The sequence below is a fragment of the Eublepharis macularius genome, chromosome 4, assembly GCF_028583425.1.
Source record: "Eublepharis macularius isolate TG4126 chromosome 4, MPM_Emac_v1.0, whole genome shotgun sequence".
In the NCBI taxonomy this organism is placed as follows: Eukaryota; Metazoa; Chordata; class Lepidosauria; order Squamata; family Eublepharidae; genus Eublepharis; species Eublepharis macularius.
In genome coordinates, this window is record NC_072793.1 from 32,969,010 (window position 1) to 32,990,001 (window position 20,992).

Below are 20,992 nucleotides of genomic sequence, written 5' to 3' on the forward strand. Positions count from 1 at the left end.
GCCTTCCCTCCCACATTCACAATCACAATCAGCCAAAAAAGCCATATTTACTTCCATTCCTGGCATGAGGCCTGAAACTCAAGGAGATTTGTTTACCCATTCCTTTTGCGGTGGCTGTTTCAAGGTGGAAGCCACCTGCCATCCACAAGTCGCTTTGGGCAAGGATGTTGCCCACTTTCCTGAAATATTGGGCAGATGTCAAAGCAGGGAACAGTGCTCAGAAGAGCCATGGGTGGCACATCAAATAGCCACTTGTGGCTCCCAAGTATCATTGCCTTATTATATATCATCTGCTAGGGCTATTCTTGCTTGGTGTGTATTCATGGTAATTTATTTGCCTATTTACATTTGTTTGTGACTCTGTTGGCATTTGTATTTCAGACACAGAATGGACAAGCTACTGCAAAGGTCATTGCCTGGGCTACTTCTGTTGTTGCTGCTTTATAGCATATGCTTGAGCCAAGGAAGCAGAAGTAAGTTCAGCAAATTCTGATTTACTCATCCTTTACTTCCCAAGAACGCTAACACATACCATTTTGTGGACTACTTATTTACGCTCTACTGAAATTATGACGACTTTTAGTAACTTTTTTACTGCAGGAAGAGCAAATCTATTGGGCTGTAGGTCAGTGGAAGAGCACCTACTCTGCATGCAGAAAATCCAAAGTCAATTCTCAACATTTCCAGCTAAAATAATGTGTTCTGAAAGACCTCTATCTAAGACCCTGGAGAGCCAATGCCCATCAGAGTACACAATACTGATCTTGTAATACCAAAAGTCTGACCCAGTGGAAGGCAGCTTTGTGTGTGACTTGTGTTCATTTTGTTCTGCTTCGGTAGCAGAGGTAGCGCTTGTCTCCGACTACTAGCTGTATGAGATTCTGCAAAGAACAGATCAAGATGGGTAGCCATGTTCGTCTGTCTCTAGCAGTAGAAAAGAGCAAGAGTCCAATTGCACCTATAAGACTAACCAAATTCGTGGTAGGGGATGAGCTTTCATGAGCCACAGCTCACTTCTTCAGATACCAAGAAGTAAGCTGTGGCTCATGAAAGCTCATACCCTACCACGAATTTGGTTAGTCTTATAGGAGCGACTGGACTCTTGCTCTTTTCTACTGCAAAGAACAGAACATAGTACAGACAGGAGTTGCATTTTAAGTTAATGAAACTTTATTCTCTGTAGCTGTAGCCAAAAGTTAAGCTTTGGTCTATTGTATAAAGCTTTCCTGTACCTGCTCTTGAAACCTATGGTTGCAGTGCATAACAGATTGGTCCTTGTAAACCACTTCTATTGTCATTTTTCACAACTATACTGAACCCTTGGAAAAGGGCAAACTATATACTAAATAAAATAAATTACATCTCTTCTAATACAGGTCCTTTCTGAGTCTGCTACTCTGTTGCTCAGTCAAGCATTACTGTCCCAGAATGAACTCAGAGTGGGAAGAAATGCAGGATAGTATAATGAGCTCCTTGCAATTTCTCCTTACCCAATTACCTACTTCTGACTGAAGTGAATGGAGCAACCTGTTCATGATAATACTGGTCCCTTGCCATTATAGTATAAATAGTGTAGTGTAGTGTGTATTGTTTTAGTATCGTACAGTATAGTATAATATAATAGAACACTTTGACCTGTGCTGCAGCCACGTTTGATTGTATGATAAGCGCGATGAGAGTGAGACCAGACCTTCTATGCTCCTTTTTGTGACTATTCTTAGATCAACCTGGTTTCCTGTATTTCTGACATGTTGCTTTTGTCTCCCAGTTAATAGCTGTGTGGCTTCCAGGGCAAAAAGCTGCACTGAATGTATTCGAGTGAACAAGGACTGCTCTTTTTGCACTGATGAGGTAGGAACTTTGCTTTCACAGAGTTTAGCCTTCGTACGCATACGTATCAGCACCAATATTTAACTGGATTTTGGACACAAGTCTTTTTTCTGTGCCATAGTTGCAATACTGGTCTTGATTACATAGGGGATTTGTGTTGTCTTCACAGGGCCCAGCTCACTCTAATAAATCCCTGTTTGCATTTCTTTAGATGGGGATGCATGTCTGCTTTAGCTTCACCCTTCTTGCTTTTATTTACTTTATTTATAGTCCACTTTTCTCACTGTGACTCAAGGCTGATTACATGTAATGTAATCAAATAGCACAAGAGATCGAGCAAGCAATGAAATAGGATCAGGATTACAACTGCTGGAAACTGTCTCAAGCAACGCAGAGAATCGAATTACAAAAGCAGAAAACAGTGCAGTAAGAGCAGAATAATAACACAACAAATAAATAATATAGTGCCTTCAGAGGCTGGTGAGCTGGGCTCCTTTTCCAGCTCCTGTTCGGACATTGTATCCTCAGTGAGGAAGTGAGTCTGAAGCTTGCAACAGCTGGCCAGCTGAAATGGTCAAGTCAGAAAAAGCTTTCCATCTCTCCAACACCAGGGCCGATTCCAGACGACTAACCTGAAAGCGCTGCATGCCGCCATGTTCCAGATCGTGACGGGGAAAACGCGAAATATCACATTTTCTCGCGTGAGTTTGACGTGATGTCACGCCAAACTCGCGCGAGAAAACGCGATATTTCACGTTTTCCCCGTCGTGATCCGGAACATGGCGGCATGCAGAGCCTTCAGGTTAGTCGTCTGGAATCGGCCCAGCAATACTGTCAGCTCCAATAATGCTTTTAAATATATATCTGTTCTCCATGCTCTTAGGCTGGTTCACACAGGCATGTTGATCGCTTAGTAACTGTTGTGGCAAATGCTGATTTGCATGTCTGAATGAACCATCAGAAATATAATGCCACAAACAGAACTTTCCTCTTATCACTTCAAACACGATGCTGTTCAATGGCATAGGCCATACATTCTGCTCTCAGTCATCAAGTATACAACAGTAATCACAGGCCGGTTCACCTTGTCAGTACACCACTTGGTTATTGTATATTTTATTTGTTTGTCTGCTTATTTATGTTTGTATATATATCTCACCTTTGTGTTCTAAAGAACACACAAAGTAGCTCTAAACAATCTAATGTCTACCCTTGATGACTAGCCACAGAATTTATTATTTTGTTTGTCTTTTGTCATGCATTTCTAAACCACTCCTCAACATAAGATTCTTCAGGCAGCATACATTAAAATAAGAAAAGACAGGCTGGGTCTTAATAGCTTTCTGCTGGCGGAAGCAGATTATTTTGCACCTTCCGCTTCCCTTAGCAGCTTCTTTTGACTCCCCACCTTCCAAGATTATACCAGAGGTTGAAAGACCCGCATGGGCAAAAAGATACAAAGAACAACACAATATCAATAAAAACAGTAACTTGCAACAATTGAAATATAGGTAAGTAGAGAGAAAAGAATGATTAAAGCCCAAAAGAATAAAAACATTTTCGCTCGGTGCCTAAAACCAAAAAGAGAATCTTCTCAGCAACCAGTGAGGGGCAATAGATCCATAAGGAGGGTGTCAGAAGATCCTACCAAACAGGGTTTTTTTTCTGGGAAAAGAGGTGGTGGAACTCAGTGGGTTGCCCTTGGAGAAAATGGTCACATGGCTGGTGGCCCCGCCCCCTGATCTCCAGACAGAGGGGAGTTTAGATTGCCCTCCGTGCCGTGGCACGGAGGGCAATCTAAACTCCCCTCTGTCTGGAGATCAGGGGGCGGGGCCACCAGCCATGTGACCATTTTCAAGAGGTTCCGGAACTCCGTTCCACTGCGTTCCAGCTGAAAAAAAGCCCTGCTACCAAAGAACTACTTTTGCAGATGGGGCAGGAGAGCTGATTTTGCCTGGTTTGCCCTCCTCACTGCAGTTTCCAGATCCACATGGTTGTTGTCCTTGTCAGTCCTGTAAGTCTAGTCTAGTCATCATCTTTCCATGGATTAAAAAGAACTGCTGTGGAAAGGGAAACGTGGTGAAAATGTGGGTCCACCGCACCTTGCACTGCCAGTTCCTTGGATACAAATGTAATCCCCAGAGTACCGAGGGCCAGATTCAGTGTCTAGAGATATGTTTACAAATTCAAAATGTAAATACAATTTATTTAAATAACAGAACACAACTATGAAGACATCCCCAAAGTTATCAATACAGGGTCAGTAACTAGTGACCCCAGAGCTGAGTCCTACTCACAATCCACTTGGTAGAGGGAGCAGGCAGTTCTGTGGGTTTGGCCAGAAGCTATGCCTGGAACAGCATCTCAAATATCCAGAAGGCCTTACAACAGCAGGACCGTTTTGTGAAGATGCTGTATGAATCCTGGAGCTTGCTTGTTGCCCTAGGAGGAGTTTCCCTTTCCTGCTGGCAAGACAAAGTGGGGCTCTCAAACACTCAAGGAAGAGTTCAACTGCCAGCAATTCCTGCTCTCTGCTCTTACTTGCTCCTTCAGCTCTTCCCAGCTACTGCTGTTCTCCCAGGGAGAAGGATTCAGCTCTTCCCAGCTGGCAGTTTCAGCTCTATGACCTTCTTAGAGCCAAAGAAACCATCTTTGCTTCCCAAAAAGCAGTAGCTTCAGCACTCCTGTCAGTCTCCGTCTTTTCAGCTAGCCTAGTCCTGCATTATACCACCTCTCCTAGCCATGGTGACCTTTCTTTTTAAACACATGCCCTATGAGCCTTTGCTAAACATGCAAATTAATACAAACCTAGGTACAGCTCAGAGCGGAACTACAAGTGACAAAAGGCACAGGTTGGACACTTGTCAGCTCCCCTCAAGTTTTGATGGGAAATGTAGGCATCCTAGTCTTGCAGCTTGGCTCTCTGACTGCTGTCCAACGGACTTTTCAACTGTCACTTGTCCAACATTCCGCCAAGCTGCCTACATTTCCCATCAAAACTTGAGGGAAGCTGACAAGTGTCCAACCTGTGCCTTTTGTCACTTGTAGTTCCGCTCTCAGTTATCTGCTAGTCCTGTCTGCTAGTCTGATCTATCTATGTATCGGCAGTCTATTAATCAGACCTAGGTCCTAGGCCTCAGACCCTTTTTCCAGTACAGGCTTATTCAAGTTCAACCCATTATTTGATGTCTGCATACCTACTTCTCAGTTGCAACTAAAGATGAAAGCTTATATCCTGAAAAATCATGTTGGTCTAGAAAGTGCCACTGGGTTCAAATCCTGCTGCGTTGTTCCCCTAGCCTAACACTGAGGCAAGAAAGTGATTACCCCTGGGAAAACGTTGCAATATATATTTTAAAATATATTTTAAAACATGTCGTATTACCCCACTTCTCTTGTTCCAGAACTTCAAAGAGGCCCGCTGTGATTTAAAAGAGAACCTAATGAGATATGGCTGCAGTGAGCACAACATTGTGTTCATGAAAGGAGAAATGCTAACACTAAAGGTGAGTGAAGAGGAAGTCAACACTGAGGCTTCAGTTACCTTTCATGCCTGTCAGATATCTTGCTGGGCTATAATTAGGCAATTTGGCTAGTTTTTAAAGTCAATGGTCATTCCCAGGGTTGGAATTTAGAACTGGTCAAGACTTCTTGTGAGCATTCATACCAACAGATAGGGAACACTTTATGTATAATTAAGCTCTACTTCATTGGGAATTCATTGTCTCCTGCACCTGTCAAAACCAAAATGAAATATAATTGCTAAATCTCTGACAGCAAAATACTGGTGTTTCTTCTGGCAGGAATTTAGAATTGATACCTCTCTGAAGAGAACACAGGTATCCCCACAACAGATGTCTGTGAAGTTGCGAGCTGGTGAGGAAGCTAATTTTCAGATGGATGTGTTTGAGCCACTTCAATCTCCTGTCGACCTCTACATTCTCATGGACTTCTCTTATTCTATGTCTGATGATTTGGACAACCTTAAACAAATGGGCCAGGACCTGGGTGAGAACAAAACTGTAAGGTCTTGGAGGCAACTGGAGAGGGAAATATAATTTTGTCGATAGCATGCCACTTCCCAAGGCAGCTGGCAGAGAAAAAAAAAGACACAGGTACACAAAGTATTGCCAATCCCCATACTGAAGTTACCAAGAACAGTAATAATAATAATAACAACAAAAATATTCAATTTATATACCGCCCTTCAGGTTAACTTAACACCCACTCAGAGCGATTTACAAAGTATGTCATTATTATCCCCACAACAACAAACATCCTGTGAGGTGGGTGGGGCTGAGAGAGCTCCTAGAAGCTGTGACTGACCCAAGGTCACCTAGCTGGCTTCAGGTGGAGGAGTGGGGAATCAAACCCGGTTCTCCAGATTAGAGTCCCGCACTCTTAACCACTACACCAAAGCTATGTGTCTGTCCACTGGGATACTCCTTTTTTAAAAAACTCTTTGACATTCACTGCCAATCAATGGCAATGTAGTGCTGAATTTAAAAAATGAAGGGCTGTTATAAGCCTTGTTTCTTTTCTGGGAATGAATGACCCCATTATATCTCATCTAAGGCATGACATTCAGCTAGACTCCATAAGGGAAAGGTGTGTTAGGAACAGAGAACTTAACCCAGCTCTCCCAGGACATCTTTACTGACTTCATCCTTCCTCCATTCCTTCTTCTCAGCAAAATTCTTGATGAATCTGACTGACAACTACACCATTGGCTTTGGCAAATTTGTAGACAAAGTTACGGCTCCACAGACAGACATGAGGCCTGAAAAGTAAGTGATGCTGATGGTGGAGCCATCTGGGAATGATTGATTTAGGATCCACCCATTACTTTTTTCATTGTTTAAATGGGTATATGTAAAAAAAAAACATGTCTTGCACTGAATTAAACATATTATTTTGTCTGACCTATTACTAATGCATATGCTATGGTCCCTCCCCAACCTAATATTTTAGTTTATGATAATACTTTGTGACTGAGAGCTAAGATACAAGAGATGAATTACATGAAGATGAGCATGTGACGGGAGTCGCAATGTTAGCCGGGAAGCTGAGTTTTAAAAGAGATCGGAAGGCTTTGTCAATCTCTACAGAGCCAGGGAGATCCCTGCTCAGAAGATTTTTTCTCTTGCCTCTTAGAAGGGGAAGTGAAACTGACAGAGCCTTCCAGAGACAAAGAGCAAATTAACAAACCCTCTGAGCAAGGATCTCTCTCTTGCTCTGAAGAGAGGGGAAATTAACAAAGCCTTACCATCTCTTTTAAAACTCAGCTTCCCAGTTAACATTGAGACTCCTTTCAGGTGCTCCTCCTCCTTTAATTCATTTCTTGTAGCTTGGCTCTCAGTCTCACATCAGTGGATTGTCTCATATGATCTATGTAGTTGCATTCTTTTTTAAATCTCACCTTGCAAAACCCTCTTGCCAGGGACCCATGTCCAGCATTTTCACTATCTGCTTCATGTATCAGATGAAATAGGAGACATGCTTCCAACACATACATCCTTATATGTCCACTGAATTCAATGAAGGGCATAGCTCTGCTTTGGATGGCACTGTTGGTTGACTGTGGTTCTACAGTCATGATGTTGACCCTCTGTGGCATGTGACCCGAATTTTCCATACTAGATATAAGCACAGCGCTTCTGATATCAGTCTATTGCAACTGAATAACTGCCTTTTTTTCTTTATGCCTTCAGGCTACGTGAGCCCTGGAGCAATGCCGACCCTCCCTTCTCCTTTAAGAATGTCATCCGTCTAACCCATAATATTGATAAATTCAGCCAAGAGTTAATGACGGAGCGTATATCTGGCAACCTGGATGCTCCAGAAGGTGGATTTGATGCCATACTGCAAACAGTTGTTTGCAAGGTGAGCACAGAAGATGCTAAAGATAATAGTCCAGTAGCACCTTTAAGACTAACCAACTTCATTGTAGCATAAGCTTTCGAGAATCACAGTTCTTTTCATCAGATGCATCTGACGAAGAGAACTGTGATTCTCGAAAGCTTATGCTACAATGAAGTTGGTTAGTCTTAAAGGTGCTACTGGACTCTTTTTGATTTTGCTACTACAGACTAACACGGCTAACTGCTCTGCATCTAAAGATAATAGAGATCCTAGTGAGAGTTAGGTAGATATATATCCTTTCTTAGCTACTCATTCAACTCTGATGGCAGTGGGACAATCTAGGCCAAGGCTCTCCTTTAGTAGACAATAGATGGTCATTTGTTAAGGACCTGAATGAGCTTTGGAATCAGATTAGAGCTTTTTGGACCATAAATGGAGCTAGCATGTACTTTGAATAGCAACTGAAGGAGACAGAAAGCTTTTTAAAAAAAGATTGGAAGTACCCAAGAAATGAAACAGAGCACGCAGTCAATTCAGGGAGCTGCAACTTGTCAACAGCTAGGAGATAAGAACTAAGGAGACAAGATAAGGGAGGATCGTCTCAACACAGTCAACATGAGCACAGGAACAGTTAATGGAGTTCACATTCCTCTCAACTAGCCTTGGGCAGGGCTGCACTTGGAAGTGATATGCAGGGGCTACAGTCTTTAGCACAGAAACTGCTGTGGATACCATGGATTGGGTAGCTGTAGCATCCTCCTCAAAAAGGGACATGCAGAACTCTTGAACAGCTTCTGGACTGCTGGCCAATTCACTTCATCCTTCTTAGACAATGAAATGCCTTCTACACCTTTGTTTTTCCCTATGCCAACAGGATATCGGCTGGCGGGAGGACAGCACTCATCTTCTGGTGTTCTCTACAGAATCTGCCTTCCATTATGAAGCTGATGGTGCCAATGTCCTTGCTGGAATTCTGAGGAGGAATGACGAACAATGTCATCTGAACTCAGCAGGCACTTACACCTTTGACACCAAGCAGGATTACCCCTCCGTGCCTACCCTTGTGCGACTGCTGGGACGGCGCAACATCATCCCCATATTTGCTGTCACCAACCACTCTTACGATTACTATGAGGTGAATAGTGTCGCTGGACAAGGAGGGGTGGGGAAGAGTGATTGACAGCAGTGCTTTCTGCCTCAGGAGCTTATCCTGACAAGGGAGCCAGCTCAGCATTCTGTTGCTAGGAGAGAAGCTCTGTTCATTTCTCACGGCAACAACCAGCAGGGGCTCAGACTGCTGAGTGGGATGAACTGGTACTAAAGTACTTTTATAAAATGGTTTTCTGAGAAGGCTTCAGCAGAAGAATGTTAATTGCATTCTTGGAACCTTCTTAGTCACCACATTTGAATGCTGGTACTAGGTGTTTTTCACCTTCTTCTGTAGCATGCAGCCCAGTTTGCTATCTTTAGCTGTCTTGGAGTCAAGGGTCATTTCATAGAAAAAGAGCTGGAGGAACTCATTAGCATAACTCATTAGCATATGCCACACCCTTTGCCAGCACCGGAAGTGTGTCATTAGCATAGATGATTTGCATATGCCACACCCCCTGACATCACCTATCCTGGCTGTTTTGGACCCAGTCCTGGCCATTCAGGGCTGAAATTGGGCCCAAAATGGCAAAAAGGGGCTGAAAATGGCCAAAAAGGGGCCTAAAATGGTCAGGATCAGGCTGCTGCAGAGCGGGAGAGTAATCTACCACCTGTCAGAGGCCCGATCCGGGCCGTTTCGGCCCCAATCCAGGCCGAAACAGGCCCAAAATGGCCGAGAGGTGGGCAAGGCCAGCTGTCGTGACCTCTTTGGGGAACTGCGTTCCTGCGCATTCCCCCTCAAAATGAGCCCTGCTTGGAGTGCATACTAATCAGACCAGATGCTGAGAGGCCCATGACTGAATTTTCCTAGCATTTTAAAAGATGTAAATAATAGCTACACGTGGTCCCAATTAGAACCATACAGAGAGTGAATCCTTCCAATGCCACATGGTCTCACCTATTTCAAAACAACCTCTCTGGCATTATTATTAGCTTTGAGATAAAGAAAGACAGATAGCTGTCATTTTTTCCTTTTCCAATAGCCCAGAATGGAGGCCAGTTTGGATAGGAAGAACAAAAGATTAAATCTCTTTTTGCTGCCTTGTTTGGCTACAGTCTGAACTGTGCTGCCACGTGACACAGCAGTTTATTTTTTTTTTTAAAACTGACAAGATCCAACTAGTGTGGCATTTCCTCCCTTTATGAGACCTGTATGATACTGTCTCTCTTCCTTTCTTAGTATTTCCTTTTCACTGCCTTAGTTCTCTCTCAATTTGACTTATTGTATAAGAAGTCCTAGTTATAGATGGTAGAATAACAGAATGGTCAGCATGTGGCATGGCAGTAAGGTAAAAAAGGCATCCTTTATTCTAGATGAAACAGGTATTTTTCTTAACCAGAAATAGGGTTTATTTTCTGTACTTATGTTATGTGTTATGGTTTCAGAGTAATTCTTAAGAGTATTGGATTCAGAATAGTATGTAAGTCTGATGGTTTCAAAGGATGATCTTCAAAGGTTGAATGACTGCCACAAAAAGTTATTTTTCCCCAGTTGCCACTTAAGCTGATTTCATCCACAAAGTCAAACACACACGTTTCTTCCCTCAGCTCTTCACCCATAGAAGAATAACTCCTCATATCCACAGACACTAATTGACTCTGACTCTTTTTGTCAGATCCACTCTGACTAAACTGCAGTTCACTCTGCCCCCTACTGTCCAGTCACAGCATTTCACTCACCCATCCAGACCCTCTTCTTCTTGCCTGCATCTTTAGAGGCTTGCATCTTTAACCACGGCAGGAGTGGGGGGACCAGCACTCACCTTTAGTAACTCTTAATGAATCAGTCTGTTTGGGGCCCAGATTGGCCTGCTGTGAAGCATAGAAGCACTCCCACATCCTGTGCAATGACATCACTCTTGGAAGTGACATCATCATGCCATGTCCAGAGCACACTCCAGGAGGCCTGTTCTCATGCCTCCCGCCCCAACTAGCCATGTGAATGGCGGTGGGGTGGTGGTGGAGGATGGGAGTCAGGATCCCCCACTGCCACTTGGAGACTGGCAACTTAATCTTGTCTACTGTGATCATAAGTGCCTTCCTTATCCTAGAGACTTTCCACTGCTGTAGTACAGTATGCTGTAGCTCAGCTTGGTCTTCCTGTTCTCTGTGACACACTATGATCTATTTTGGATGATACCAGCGACTCTTTTAGGAATGTGTGAGATTTTCTGAATGGTGTTATTTCATTGGTTATGGCTCCCATCATGCTTCAGTTTATTCCTTGTCTTCCGCACGTTATCAGGAGCCATGAGTTTTCGCTTCACATTTTCTCCATTTTTTTTTCTAGTTCTTTTGGAACTACTTTTATCCCAATCCTTTTCTAGCAATCAAATTTCAGTCATGCTTGCTTGCAAGTGAAATGTTTCCTGTCCTTTTTGGGGGGTTCCTCCCACTTTCTGCCTACTTTCCGCTGACTGGACCATGACTGTGGGACCTTGCTGTGTGCTGTCTTGAGGGATTTTTATCCCTTGTGTCAGCAAGTATTATTCTTTTTTAAAAAACACTTGCCTGATCCTGATAGATCTCTGTATCGTCAGGGAGCCCTCTCCTGGCCCTCTGCCGTGGCGACTTGGGCATCAGGGGGCTCCCTTGGACTCAGAGGCAGGGGTTCCCTCAACAGCCCTGGAGACTGCTCTTTAGGCTGCAGAATCAGACGTACTTCTGTTTCTGGTCTGAGTTTTGGAACACTCCTTTTAACCCCCCCCCCCTTCCCTTGCTCTGATGTAATGCCCATCCCCACCCCCAATTACCTCGCCCTGAGGGTGAGGCAAAAATCCTGGGCCAAGGTCTGAAGGATTGTCTTGCCCCAGCCCTGCCTCTGCCCCTCTGGGATTACGCCCATCTGGCCTGCTCTCGCCCCATTTTCAAGGGTGGTGCAGCCTTTACTGCTAGCTAGAGAGAAAGGCTGTTTGGGTGGCCTTCCCACCATTTGGCTGGCCACCTGGTGGAGTTCCCTCCTCTTGTCTTCTGCCCTCCACCTTGCTCTTTTGATACGCTTCAGCTCCCGACTCCCGTACCGTTCTCCCCATGGAAAGAAGGATTTCTGCCCCCCCCCTTGTATAGGAAAGCTTGTAAGCAGTGTTTGATTTTTTAAAAATGATTCCTGATAGCAACATCAAGACATTGCCTTGGGGTTTTCTGCACAGTTTTTTCCTATTGGTTCTGCCTCCTACTGTTTTGGTTTATCACCTGATTTCCACACACTTTTTTTTGCTTTTAGTTTTCACTTTGTTTTTTGTTGTTGATTATTTTGTTTTCCCAATTTTTTGAGACCGCTTTTGAGACCACCCTGATTTTTTTCTGGAATTCCATTTTTAGACAATTTTTTCCTTGTGCATAAAGTTTCTTTCGGTTTTGTTTGTCCTGCACACTTCCACCCACCTTCTAGCTACTTTTCGTCATCGCCCAACCATTCCTTCTGCTGCCTTCCTTGATCTATCTGCATGGCTCTATCTTTCAAAATGGTCCAGAAGTTGCAATTGGAAGAGTGCTGTTACCCAAATGGACCCAAATGGGAGGTGGGGCTCCTTGTGAGTTGTGGGAATTAGCATTCAAGGAGACACAGCAAGAGGAGGGGTACTCCACTAATGTTTACTAGGATTCTTCCCTTAGAGAACTCTCAAATGAACAGGCAGATGTTTTAACAGGAAAGGTTTTGTTATTAACAGAGGAATAAGAAGCAAACATACAGAAAACACACAGCGTACACATAGAGCTAAGAAAACAGTGAGGAAATGGGAAAGCAGTTTCAGGGAGAGCTGTATTTACCAGTCTTGAAGAAGGAGGGGTCCACGGGGGCAGCAAAATGACCAGTGCTTCACATAAAAGGAAGAGAAGGCTCAGACATAATCTGAGGGTGCCTGAATGGGTCCCAGAACACACACATTGAGCACATGGCTGGACCCCGTTATAGAGCGAAACACGCCCTGGGGCAAGGTCTTGCTTCCAAAACAATACCTTAATGGCTTGTCCAGAGGTGGAACAATAAATCGGAAAAGACGTGATATGATTATCTGGGCTGGACTATAGGTAAAAATATGGCTTGATGACCTGGTAAATGTTGGACAGGAAGGCTATCAAGTTCGCTGAATAGCCTGATTAGGATAGCTGGGTGATGGGAAACATGGAAGGGTGTTGATGGGATTAAGCTGGGAGTCTCCTCAGGAAACTTCATTATCTCTGCTTTTCTTTAGGGTGTGGGGGCTGCTCAGTCAGTCATCCCCCTGTGACTCATGTCTTGAAAACTTTCTGATCTCCATGCTGGTTGGCATTCTCTCTGTCTGGGGCCAGGCAGTGTCAGAGACTTAAGGCAAGGAGTTTATGATATTTCATATCCATAAACTGCTCTTTTAGTATGAGGAAGGAGTCTGACTGCTAACAGTGCCACAATTCATTTCCTGCAGGAACCTCTTCCACTAGTGTTATGATAACTTTGCAGGAACCAATTTATAAAGCTCTTCCTGGACAGTCTCGTACAAATGGCCTCTTCCCATACTTTCCATACTGCACACACATCTCCTCTCATTAAGATCAGCTGAGAGGTCCTACTTACAGGTGCCTCTTTCTTGAAAGTTAAAATGGTGATTGGATGGTCTCGTCATTGTGGGAGATTTTACTAGATTTCAGTAAATGGATACAAGCCAATGAAATTTAGATACATCTAAAACCCATTGGATTATATGGAAAACAGTCAGAATTGACTTTTTCTTGTGTTCTCTATCTAGTATTTGTCAGCAGCTAAATTCAGCCACAATAGAAAGATAAGGATACATTCTCAGTTACTGTGTACATAGGACTCTTATCTTTGCTGTTTTGCTGCTCTTTCGGGTATCCATTTAGTGGTCTAATGTAACTCAAATATTTAGTTTATTCACTACCCTTTTTTTGAATAGAAACTGCACAAATATTTCCCAATCTCTGAAATTGGAATGCTGCAACAAGATTCCTCCAATATTGTTGACCTGATCCATACAGCTTTTGAGGTAAGAAGGCACTTCTAGGTGCTTTGGATGACAATTATCTATTCTGGTATATAAGACAAAGATCAGAGCAACTGCTCTGGGTAACCCAACACACGTGGCATTCGCACAACTGCTGTGGAATGATTTTTAACAAAATTACTAGGCCGATCGGTTTTCACTTTATGGTCCAAATCTGGTAGTTGCCGTCATTTAGCCTTTTTATTTACACTCAGGTATGTGTAGCTATCAAATATCTTCAAATAAACACAAGATATGAATGCCTTGCCAGCTGCCTGTGAGGCTCTGCAATCTCCTGGCTCTCTTTCTTCAATTTTTCTGAGAAAATGATAGTTTTGTTAGCTCACACCAAGGATCCATACAGTCCCTGTTACCAGTAGTGGCCGGCTGGATGCCCATTAGAACCCCACAAATAGGATATGGAGACGATCCAGCATCTGGTACTTAGCATACTGCTCCTGAACATGCAGGTTCTGCTTAATCATCGCAGCTAATAGCCATTGACAAGCTGGAGGTCTGTGAGGGGGAATAATTTTGAAATTTCTCTCCCATTATCTCCTTCTCCAGGATTCCACTATCTCTCAGAGGCTTGAATAACTAATTTCGACTTCCACCATTTATTCTTTTAATTGACTATGAACTATTTTCAGCATTCCATATTCAGTCCTCATCAGACCAATACTTCTTTTATTCCCCTTTAGTTAATTCAGTCCTCATCAGACCAATACTTCTTTTATTCCCCTTTAGTTAATTTACTCATATTTTTTGTATACTCGGAGACTCCTAATATGTAGACACTAGAGGTGGGCATGAACTGCGAAAAAAACAAACCGTGCGGTTCCTGGTTCATGCATTTTCACGAACCACGAACTTCCCCGAACTGGGGCAAGTTCGCGAACCTGTTCGTGGTTCGTACATGGGGTTTAAATGCTTTTTAAAATGAACAAAACGAACCAGCATACCAGTTCGGAAGTTCGTGAAAGGAGCTTCTTTTTGGTTCATGTTCCATTTTGTGCCCATCTCTAGTAGATACCCTTTCCTTGTTTATGGGTGACTTCATTTTGCTGCGTTTATGATCATAACAGGAGCCTAGTAGGTTCGCTATCAGAAGGAATATGATGGATTCATTTTGAAAGCACTCTGAATTAGTGGCTGTCAGCACACCTAATGTGAGCAAATTTTTGTTTTTTGTCACGAATTTATTGGCATTTAGTTTCATTGTATGCCTTTCACTTCTTGAGTAATGAGAACTGAAAAAAGTTTTTTTTTTCTGTCCAGCCTTATATGAGATATAATGTGTCCCAGCAGAGAAGGTCTATCAAATGCATACTTCAGCAAGGACTAGGTGGCAGATGTACTGTTCAAACAGAGTAAGCCATAAGTTTGAGCAAACCCTAAGATGGGTGACCTATTACAAAGTCCTGGCACCTTTGTATGAAGGTCATTAAGTTAACAGTAACAAAACAATACAAGAGACAAATAGAAGGAGAGCCTTCCAGGATTGTGATTGGATACAACTGGTAGATTGCATAAGTGAAAAAACCTGGGAGCCGCTGAATTTAGATCACTTTCAGTTCTGTTCATTTTCTTCCTCTCTCCCCACTTCCCAGCGTATCCGTTCCAAGATGGAAATTCGTGCTGGCTATACCCCCAAAGCCTTGAAAACAGAAATAACTTCTGGGAAGTATGAAAAGACAGAATCTGGCTCATTCCAGATTGTCCGGGGGGAAGTGGTAAGCCTTACAGCTCATGTGTATACATTCCTGGAGTGCTTTTTAGCTCAGGAACGAAAACCCTCACACAAGAGACATGCCTCTGAATACTTTCTATATTAACTTTTGGAAAATATGTTTAGATTTTGAGGGGGGTGGGATGGGGAGACGCTGCCTCTGATCCTGTAGAGCATATGGCTGCAAGATAGCAAGGCAAAAATAAGCCTTATCATAATAAGTATAGAGAGTAGATGCCATTTGCAGGGAGGGACTGGGAAGTTAAAATGGTCCTGGAGCAAGCCAAGTTGAGCAGCTTGCCCAGTGCTTCAGGAGCTATTTCAGCCAACAACTTCAACAATGGGCGCTGGCTCGCTGAATGGATCCTACGGTAAACTGATGGCAGGGCTGGATGAGGCAATTGGTGAGCTGATACTGATTGTCCTTGCCACTGAGGAGTCTAGGGGATAGGGTTGACAACCTCCAGGTGGGGCCTGGAGATCTCCCTGAATTACAATTGATCACCAGGGGAGATCAGTTCCCCTGGAGAAAATGACTCTGTGGCCTTATACCCTGATAAGGTCCATCCCCAAACCCCACCCTCCCCAGGCTCCACCCCCTCCAAATCTCCAAAGCTTCCCATCCCAGAGTTGGCAACCCTACCTAGCCAAGTAGCTTCTTAAATACTACTAGGTTAACTGGGTATTGGGTTTCTTTGTCGGTTGTTGCCAGTGGCCCTCTAGTGCAGTGGCCCTCTAGGAAATTTCCCTGTAAGTTAAATGGCCAGTTCAGCTCTGCCTATTTGCTGCTTACTCTGGATTAGACTCCATTACCCATTACTATTGCCTCTCTTTCTCCAGTTGTAGATAGAACACAGATTATATACCAGTAAGTTTAACCGTAACAGTAACTGTTCATTCAAGTCAGAAAGGACAGTGTCCCATTTCCCAGACCATCTCTATGTTGGGTAAACTTCCTGGAAGTATCTCCACCCCATTCCCCCCCCTCTGTTTATCCACGGATAAATGGAAGATGGAGAACTAGTCATTGGAATGCAGCTTTTAGAACATATTGTTGTGTGCTTCCCTCTTTGATAAACGTCAGTTAAAGTGGCACCTGTCTCTTTTGGTAACTCCAGCAAAGTGAACAAATGCCTCTCTTCCATCCAGGGCACATTTGATGTGCGCGTGAAAGCTCATGAGCGTGTGGGTGGGGAACCGGTCTGCGATCTTCCAGAGAAAGACCGGAAGGGCTTTATCCACTTGAAGCCCTCTTCTTTCAGCAACAAACTAGAGATTGAAGCTTCAGTCATCTGTGATGCCTGCCCTTGTGAACAGGTACTTCTTCTGTCTCCTCTTTGTTCAGAGAGTCCCAAGAATGTAAAACATGAATGATATGTATGAATACAGGAAGTGTGGCCTTGGTATGACCTCTTAAACTTATGTATTGAAAGGAAGCTGTAGTTCTGTCTCTAAAGGATACATGGTTAAGCCTAAACCCTTGGAATGAGGATAAGTACCAACTCTTTTCTTCTTTGCAGCAAAAGGAACTCACGTCAGCTAAATGCAGTTTCCATGGAGACTTTGTCTGTGGGCAGTGTGTTTGCCACTTAGGCTGGTAAGTATCATACCAGATGGGGTGATCCACGGGCCGTCAATAGGACAGAGAAAGGGCTTCACCCACAGACATGGCAGGTGTTTCTGTATGCAGAAGTAATATGTTGTAATTGTAGAAAAGCAACCCCAGACTGGGCCAGTGAGGTCTGAGGATACTCATTGCCCTCCAGCAGACACAGAATTTTAAGGTAGTTGAGTGCTGTTCTTCAAGTGGGGAGGTTGGCCTGCTCAAGACCCTAACCAACCTCACAGGGTGATTGTTGTGGGGATAATAATGACATACTTTGTAAACCACTCTGTGTGGGTGTTAAGTTGCCCTGAAGGATGGTATATAAATCAAATGTTGTTGTTGTTAACAGATGAACTGTCTTTGAGGTGTAAATTAACACTGGAGGAACATGAGCTGTAAGACCCTCTTTATCCCCTTCCCAAATGGGCAAACTTTTAAGGGCTCTGACCATCCTAAAGCTACGAGTCCTCTGGCGGCGGCCCCCAAATCTCCAGGAATTTCCCAGTCTGGAGTTGGCAAACCTATCTAAAATAAAGATCAGAATTAAAGTCAGGCTGCTCCCACAGGCACTAAGTCTAAAAAATTCCATCTGCTGTGATTTACACCTGCCTCCCAATTATCATATTTTTCATCTCTTCAAGATGTCGTTTAGGAGGCCTCTTTCATTCTTTTCTTCCTTTCTGCACACCAGGCGGGGAGACACATGTGACTGCTCTACATCTTTCTCTACTGACAATGCAGCCTGCATACGGCCAGGGGAAGAAGAACCCTGCTCTGGCCGAGGCGAGTGCCTATGTGGGATTTGTCAATGCTACTCTGAGGATCTGACTCAGCGCTTTGAGGGCAAATATTGTGAATTTGACAACTTCCAGTGTCCCCGCACGTCTGGATTCCTCTGCAACGGTGAGTGAGTCCTTGGGGGGGGAGGGCAACCTTACAGTTCTTTTGCAAGCTAAACTTCTTCACTTGCAGTGTTCCTCTTCACAGCCTGGAGGTTCTGGAAGATGTCCTCAGGTTGATAAAAGAACGGAGCTCAGGAGTGGACAGCCTCCCCAGTTATAATGCCTGCAGTGACTGAGTTTTCCTGCCAGGGTTGTGCACTGAGAAAATTTCCATTTCCATTTGGTTCTGGGGGGTTCCGGAATAATTCCGTTCCATTACTGTTTGTTACAGCTGCGATGGTGCCAGCTCGGAACAAATCTGCTTGGTTCTTTTTGTTTTTATGAGTTTCAACTCCTTGCCTATGCATTGTCCACACATGCACAAACGCATGTTCTTCTTTTCAAGGGGAGTGGAGGATACGAGGCTCTGGGGCATCTGTTTTTACATAGCACCAAAATTGCACAGAACACAGTCCTCCCTCTAAACCACTGACTCACCAAGTTTGAGAGTTTGAATAATGAACCGTTCAGGAGATCAAGCAAGACCAGTGCCTCCCTCCCTGCTGCTGGAAGGCACAAACCAAAACGAAACCTAGAAACTTTTTAGTTGGAGACAGTCGTTTCAATTTAGTTTCCTGGTTTTGGTTCAGTGTTCTGGATGCTACTTTACTGAGCAGAACCAGTGAGTTCTTCGTATAATTCCGGCTTGTATATTCTGTTATGCACACTCTAGTTTACTGTAACTGCTATGCCACCCTTGCTCATCATAACTGAAGAAAAATACCCACATACAGATGACGGGAAGTATCGTCATTTGGAAAATAAATAAACTGTAGTCCTAAAAACCTCTGTTACTGTTTTCTTCTGTGCAGATCGGGGTCGCTGTTACATGGGCCAGTGCCTATGTGAAAGTGGTTGGCAAGGCCCAGGCTGTGAGTGTCCCACAAGCAATGAGACTTGTCTCACCAACAATGGGGTAGGTAATTTTCTACTCCTTAGCAAGCTATAGTTACAGGCAACAAGGGTCCACGAATAAGGATATGCATGTTTTTTAAAAATCTTCACTTTATCTTAGTCTTTAAAAAAAATAGTCTTTTTATTGCTGATCGTGTTCTTAATTATATTCATTATTTGTTTCCATTGGTTTAAATGGGAAACAATTATGACTGAGAAATTTTCTACCCCTCTCTGAAGGAATTCTCTCAGCTAAGGAATCAGTGTTCCCATCCCATTTCATATGCAAGTAGAAATCTTGCTTGCAGAGGAGATAAGGCAAATGTTTGGCAACTCGATTATTTATTTATCTCTGATTCTTTCTCTGACTTATGGTGACCCATGGTGGGGTTCTCATGGTGAGAGACTAACAGAGGTGGTTTGCCATTGCTTGCCTCTGCAAACTTGGTCTTTACTGGAGGTCTCCCATCCAATTAGTAAGAAAGGCTGACCCTGTTTAGCTTCTGAGATCTGACAAGATCAGGCTCGCTTGGGCTATCCAGGTCAGGGCATATAATGCACGCACGCACACACACGCAAGAGGGATCCTTGTGTGAGGTTTGTCTGTTTATATCTGAAACAGAGGTGGGGGTGGGTGCCTTAAGCAAAAACAGAGTATGCACGTAAAGAGATTCAAACCCTTTTCTTTCCTGTGCCTTACTCTGCTGTGCTCCAGTGCTTGAAGCATTTTTCTCCCAGCCAGACTCTCCGAAATTGAGCCAGACTGTGGGGGCGGTGGGAAGGTGGGGGGTGGAGCTGAAAGAAGAAAGGAAGTGAGTGTGAGGTAAGACACAGGAGGGAACAATGTATAGCTCCTCTTCCTTGCACACTTCATTTAAAATATAGACCTGCCCACACTTTCTTGATGCAGCAAAAGGATTTTGTCTATTATCAGGATTAATATCTGTTCTCTCTCTCTCTCTCCCTCCCTCCCTCTGTGTGTGTGCGTGTGCACGCGCGTGCATAAGTGTAAGAGAGAGAGAGGCAGATTTGTATCAGGCAAACTGCAAACAGGGAAGTTATCCCCATCACCAATTGCAAAGTGCATTGGAAGTGCGTTATTCAGCACGTGTGAAAGCAGAGTCTTGTCTGAAAAGGGAGAATATGACGTATCTTTGCTGAAATGTGTAATAATGGATAGTTATTGAAAGGGAGTCAGTTTTAGTTGTGATAGTGCATGAGGAAATGTAGTGAGATGCATTTGTTGTCACATACAGTCCTCATACATTTGTTTACTCATGCAAGGCGTCTTAAAGTATTTTAGTCAAACCTACCTGATATGAGTCATCCGATTGTCATCTTTTTTCAATTATAAAATGTTTCATTCTGCCTCCTATGGAACTGACCACATTATTATTGTTAACATAATCTGTTTGCTTAGATAAATGCAGGAAGGAAATGGCCCTTGGCTATCCTGGGGTTCTCTTCCTCATTTTTAACTTTCCTCTTGGAAATGAGGACAAAAGTCAAACGTCGAATTTTTAATCTCTGGTTACATCATAAACTACAAAAAAGAGCACAAGTAGTTGCCTCTCTCTCTTGCAGATGATTTGTAATGGGCGCGGGATTTGTGAATGCGGTAGATGTATCTGTGAAAACCCTACTCTCTATGTTGGACCCACCTGTGAAGTCAGCTACTCCTTGGTAAGTCAAAATGCCAAACCACTGGCCATTTTTGATCTGGTATATGTGGCCAGTATTCTTAGTTTCCTACCTTAGGGAGGTGCTGTGCCTCAGTGCTAGTGCCATCTGGTTTGCTGGCATCTCTAGTTAAGACATACTAGATGATGTGAAAGAACTACATTAGAGCCTGGACATTGACAGTCAAAGTTGAAAGACTACTGATCTGACCTAGTAGAAGGAAGCTTCATGTGTTATTGTTATGTTCAATGGGAGATTAAATGCATTTTAAAGGAATAAAATGCAAGCAGCAAGATGTACACCTAGAATTGCCAAGTGG

The 20,992-nt window shown here is 43.5% G+C and overlaps 1 protein-coding gene across 2 annotated transcripts in view; it reads left to right on the forward strand.

Moving 5' to 3' along the window:
• ITGB4 (integrin subunit beta 4) overlaps nt 1-20,992 on the forward strand; it is a 100,433-nt gene that overhangs the window by 22,856 nt on the left and 56,585 nt on the right. For both annotated transcript variants that reach the window (XM_054975809.1, XM_054975810.1), the window contains exons 3-16: nt 382-473; nt 1,769-1,851; nt 5,235-5,336; nt 5,634-5,838; nt 6,521-6,617; nt 7,542-7,713; nt 8,567-8,827; nt 13,737-13,826; nt 15,434-15,556; nt 16,702-16,869; nt 17,073-17,149; nt 17,850-18,061; nt 18,912-19,015; nt 20,578-20,676. In XM_054975809.1, the coding sequence (XP_054831784.1) occupies nt 389-473; nt 1,769-1,851; nt 5,235-5,336; nt 5,634-5,838; nt 6,521-6,617; nt 7,542-7,713; nt 8,567-8,827; nt 13,737-13,826; nt 15,434-15,556; nt 16,702-16,869; nt 17,073-17,149; nt 17,850-18,061; nt 18,912-19,015; nt 20,578-20,676 (1,878 nt within the window). In that variant the 5' untranslated portion in view covers nt 382-388. The remainder of the gene's footprint in view (nt 1-381; nt 474-1,768; nt 1,852-5,234; nt 5,337-5,633; nt 5,839-6,520; nt 6,618-7,541; nt 7,714-8,566; nt 8,828-13,736; nt 13,827-15,433; nt 15,557-16,701; nt 16,870-17,072; nt 17,150-17,849; nt 18,062-18,911; nt 19,016-20,577; nt 20,677-20,992) is intronic.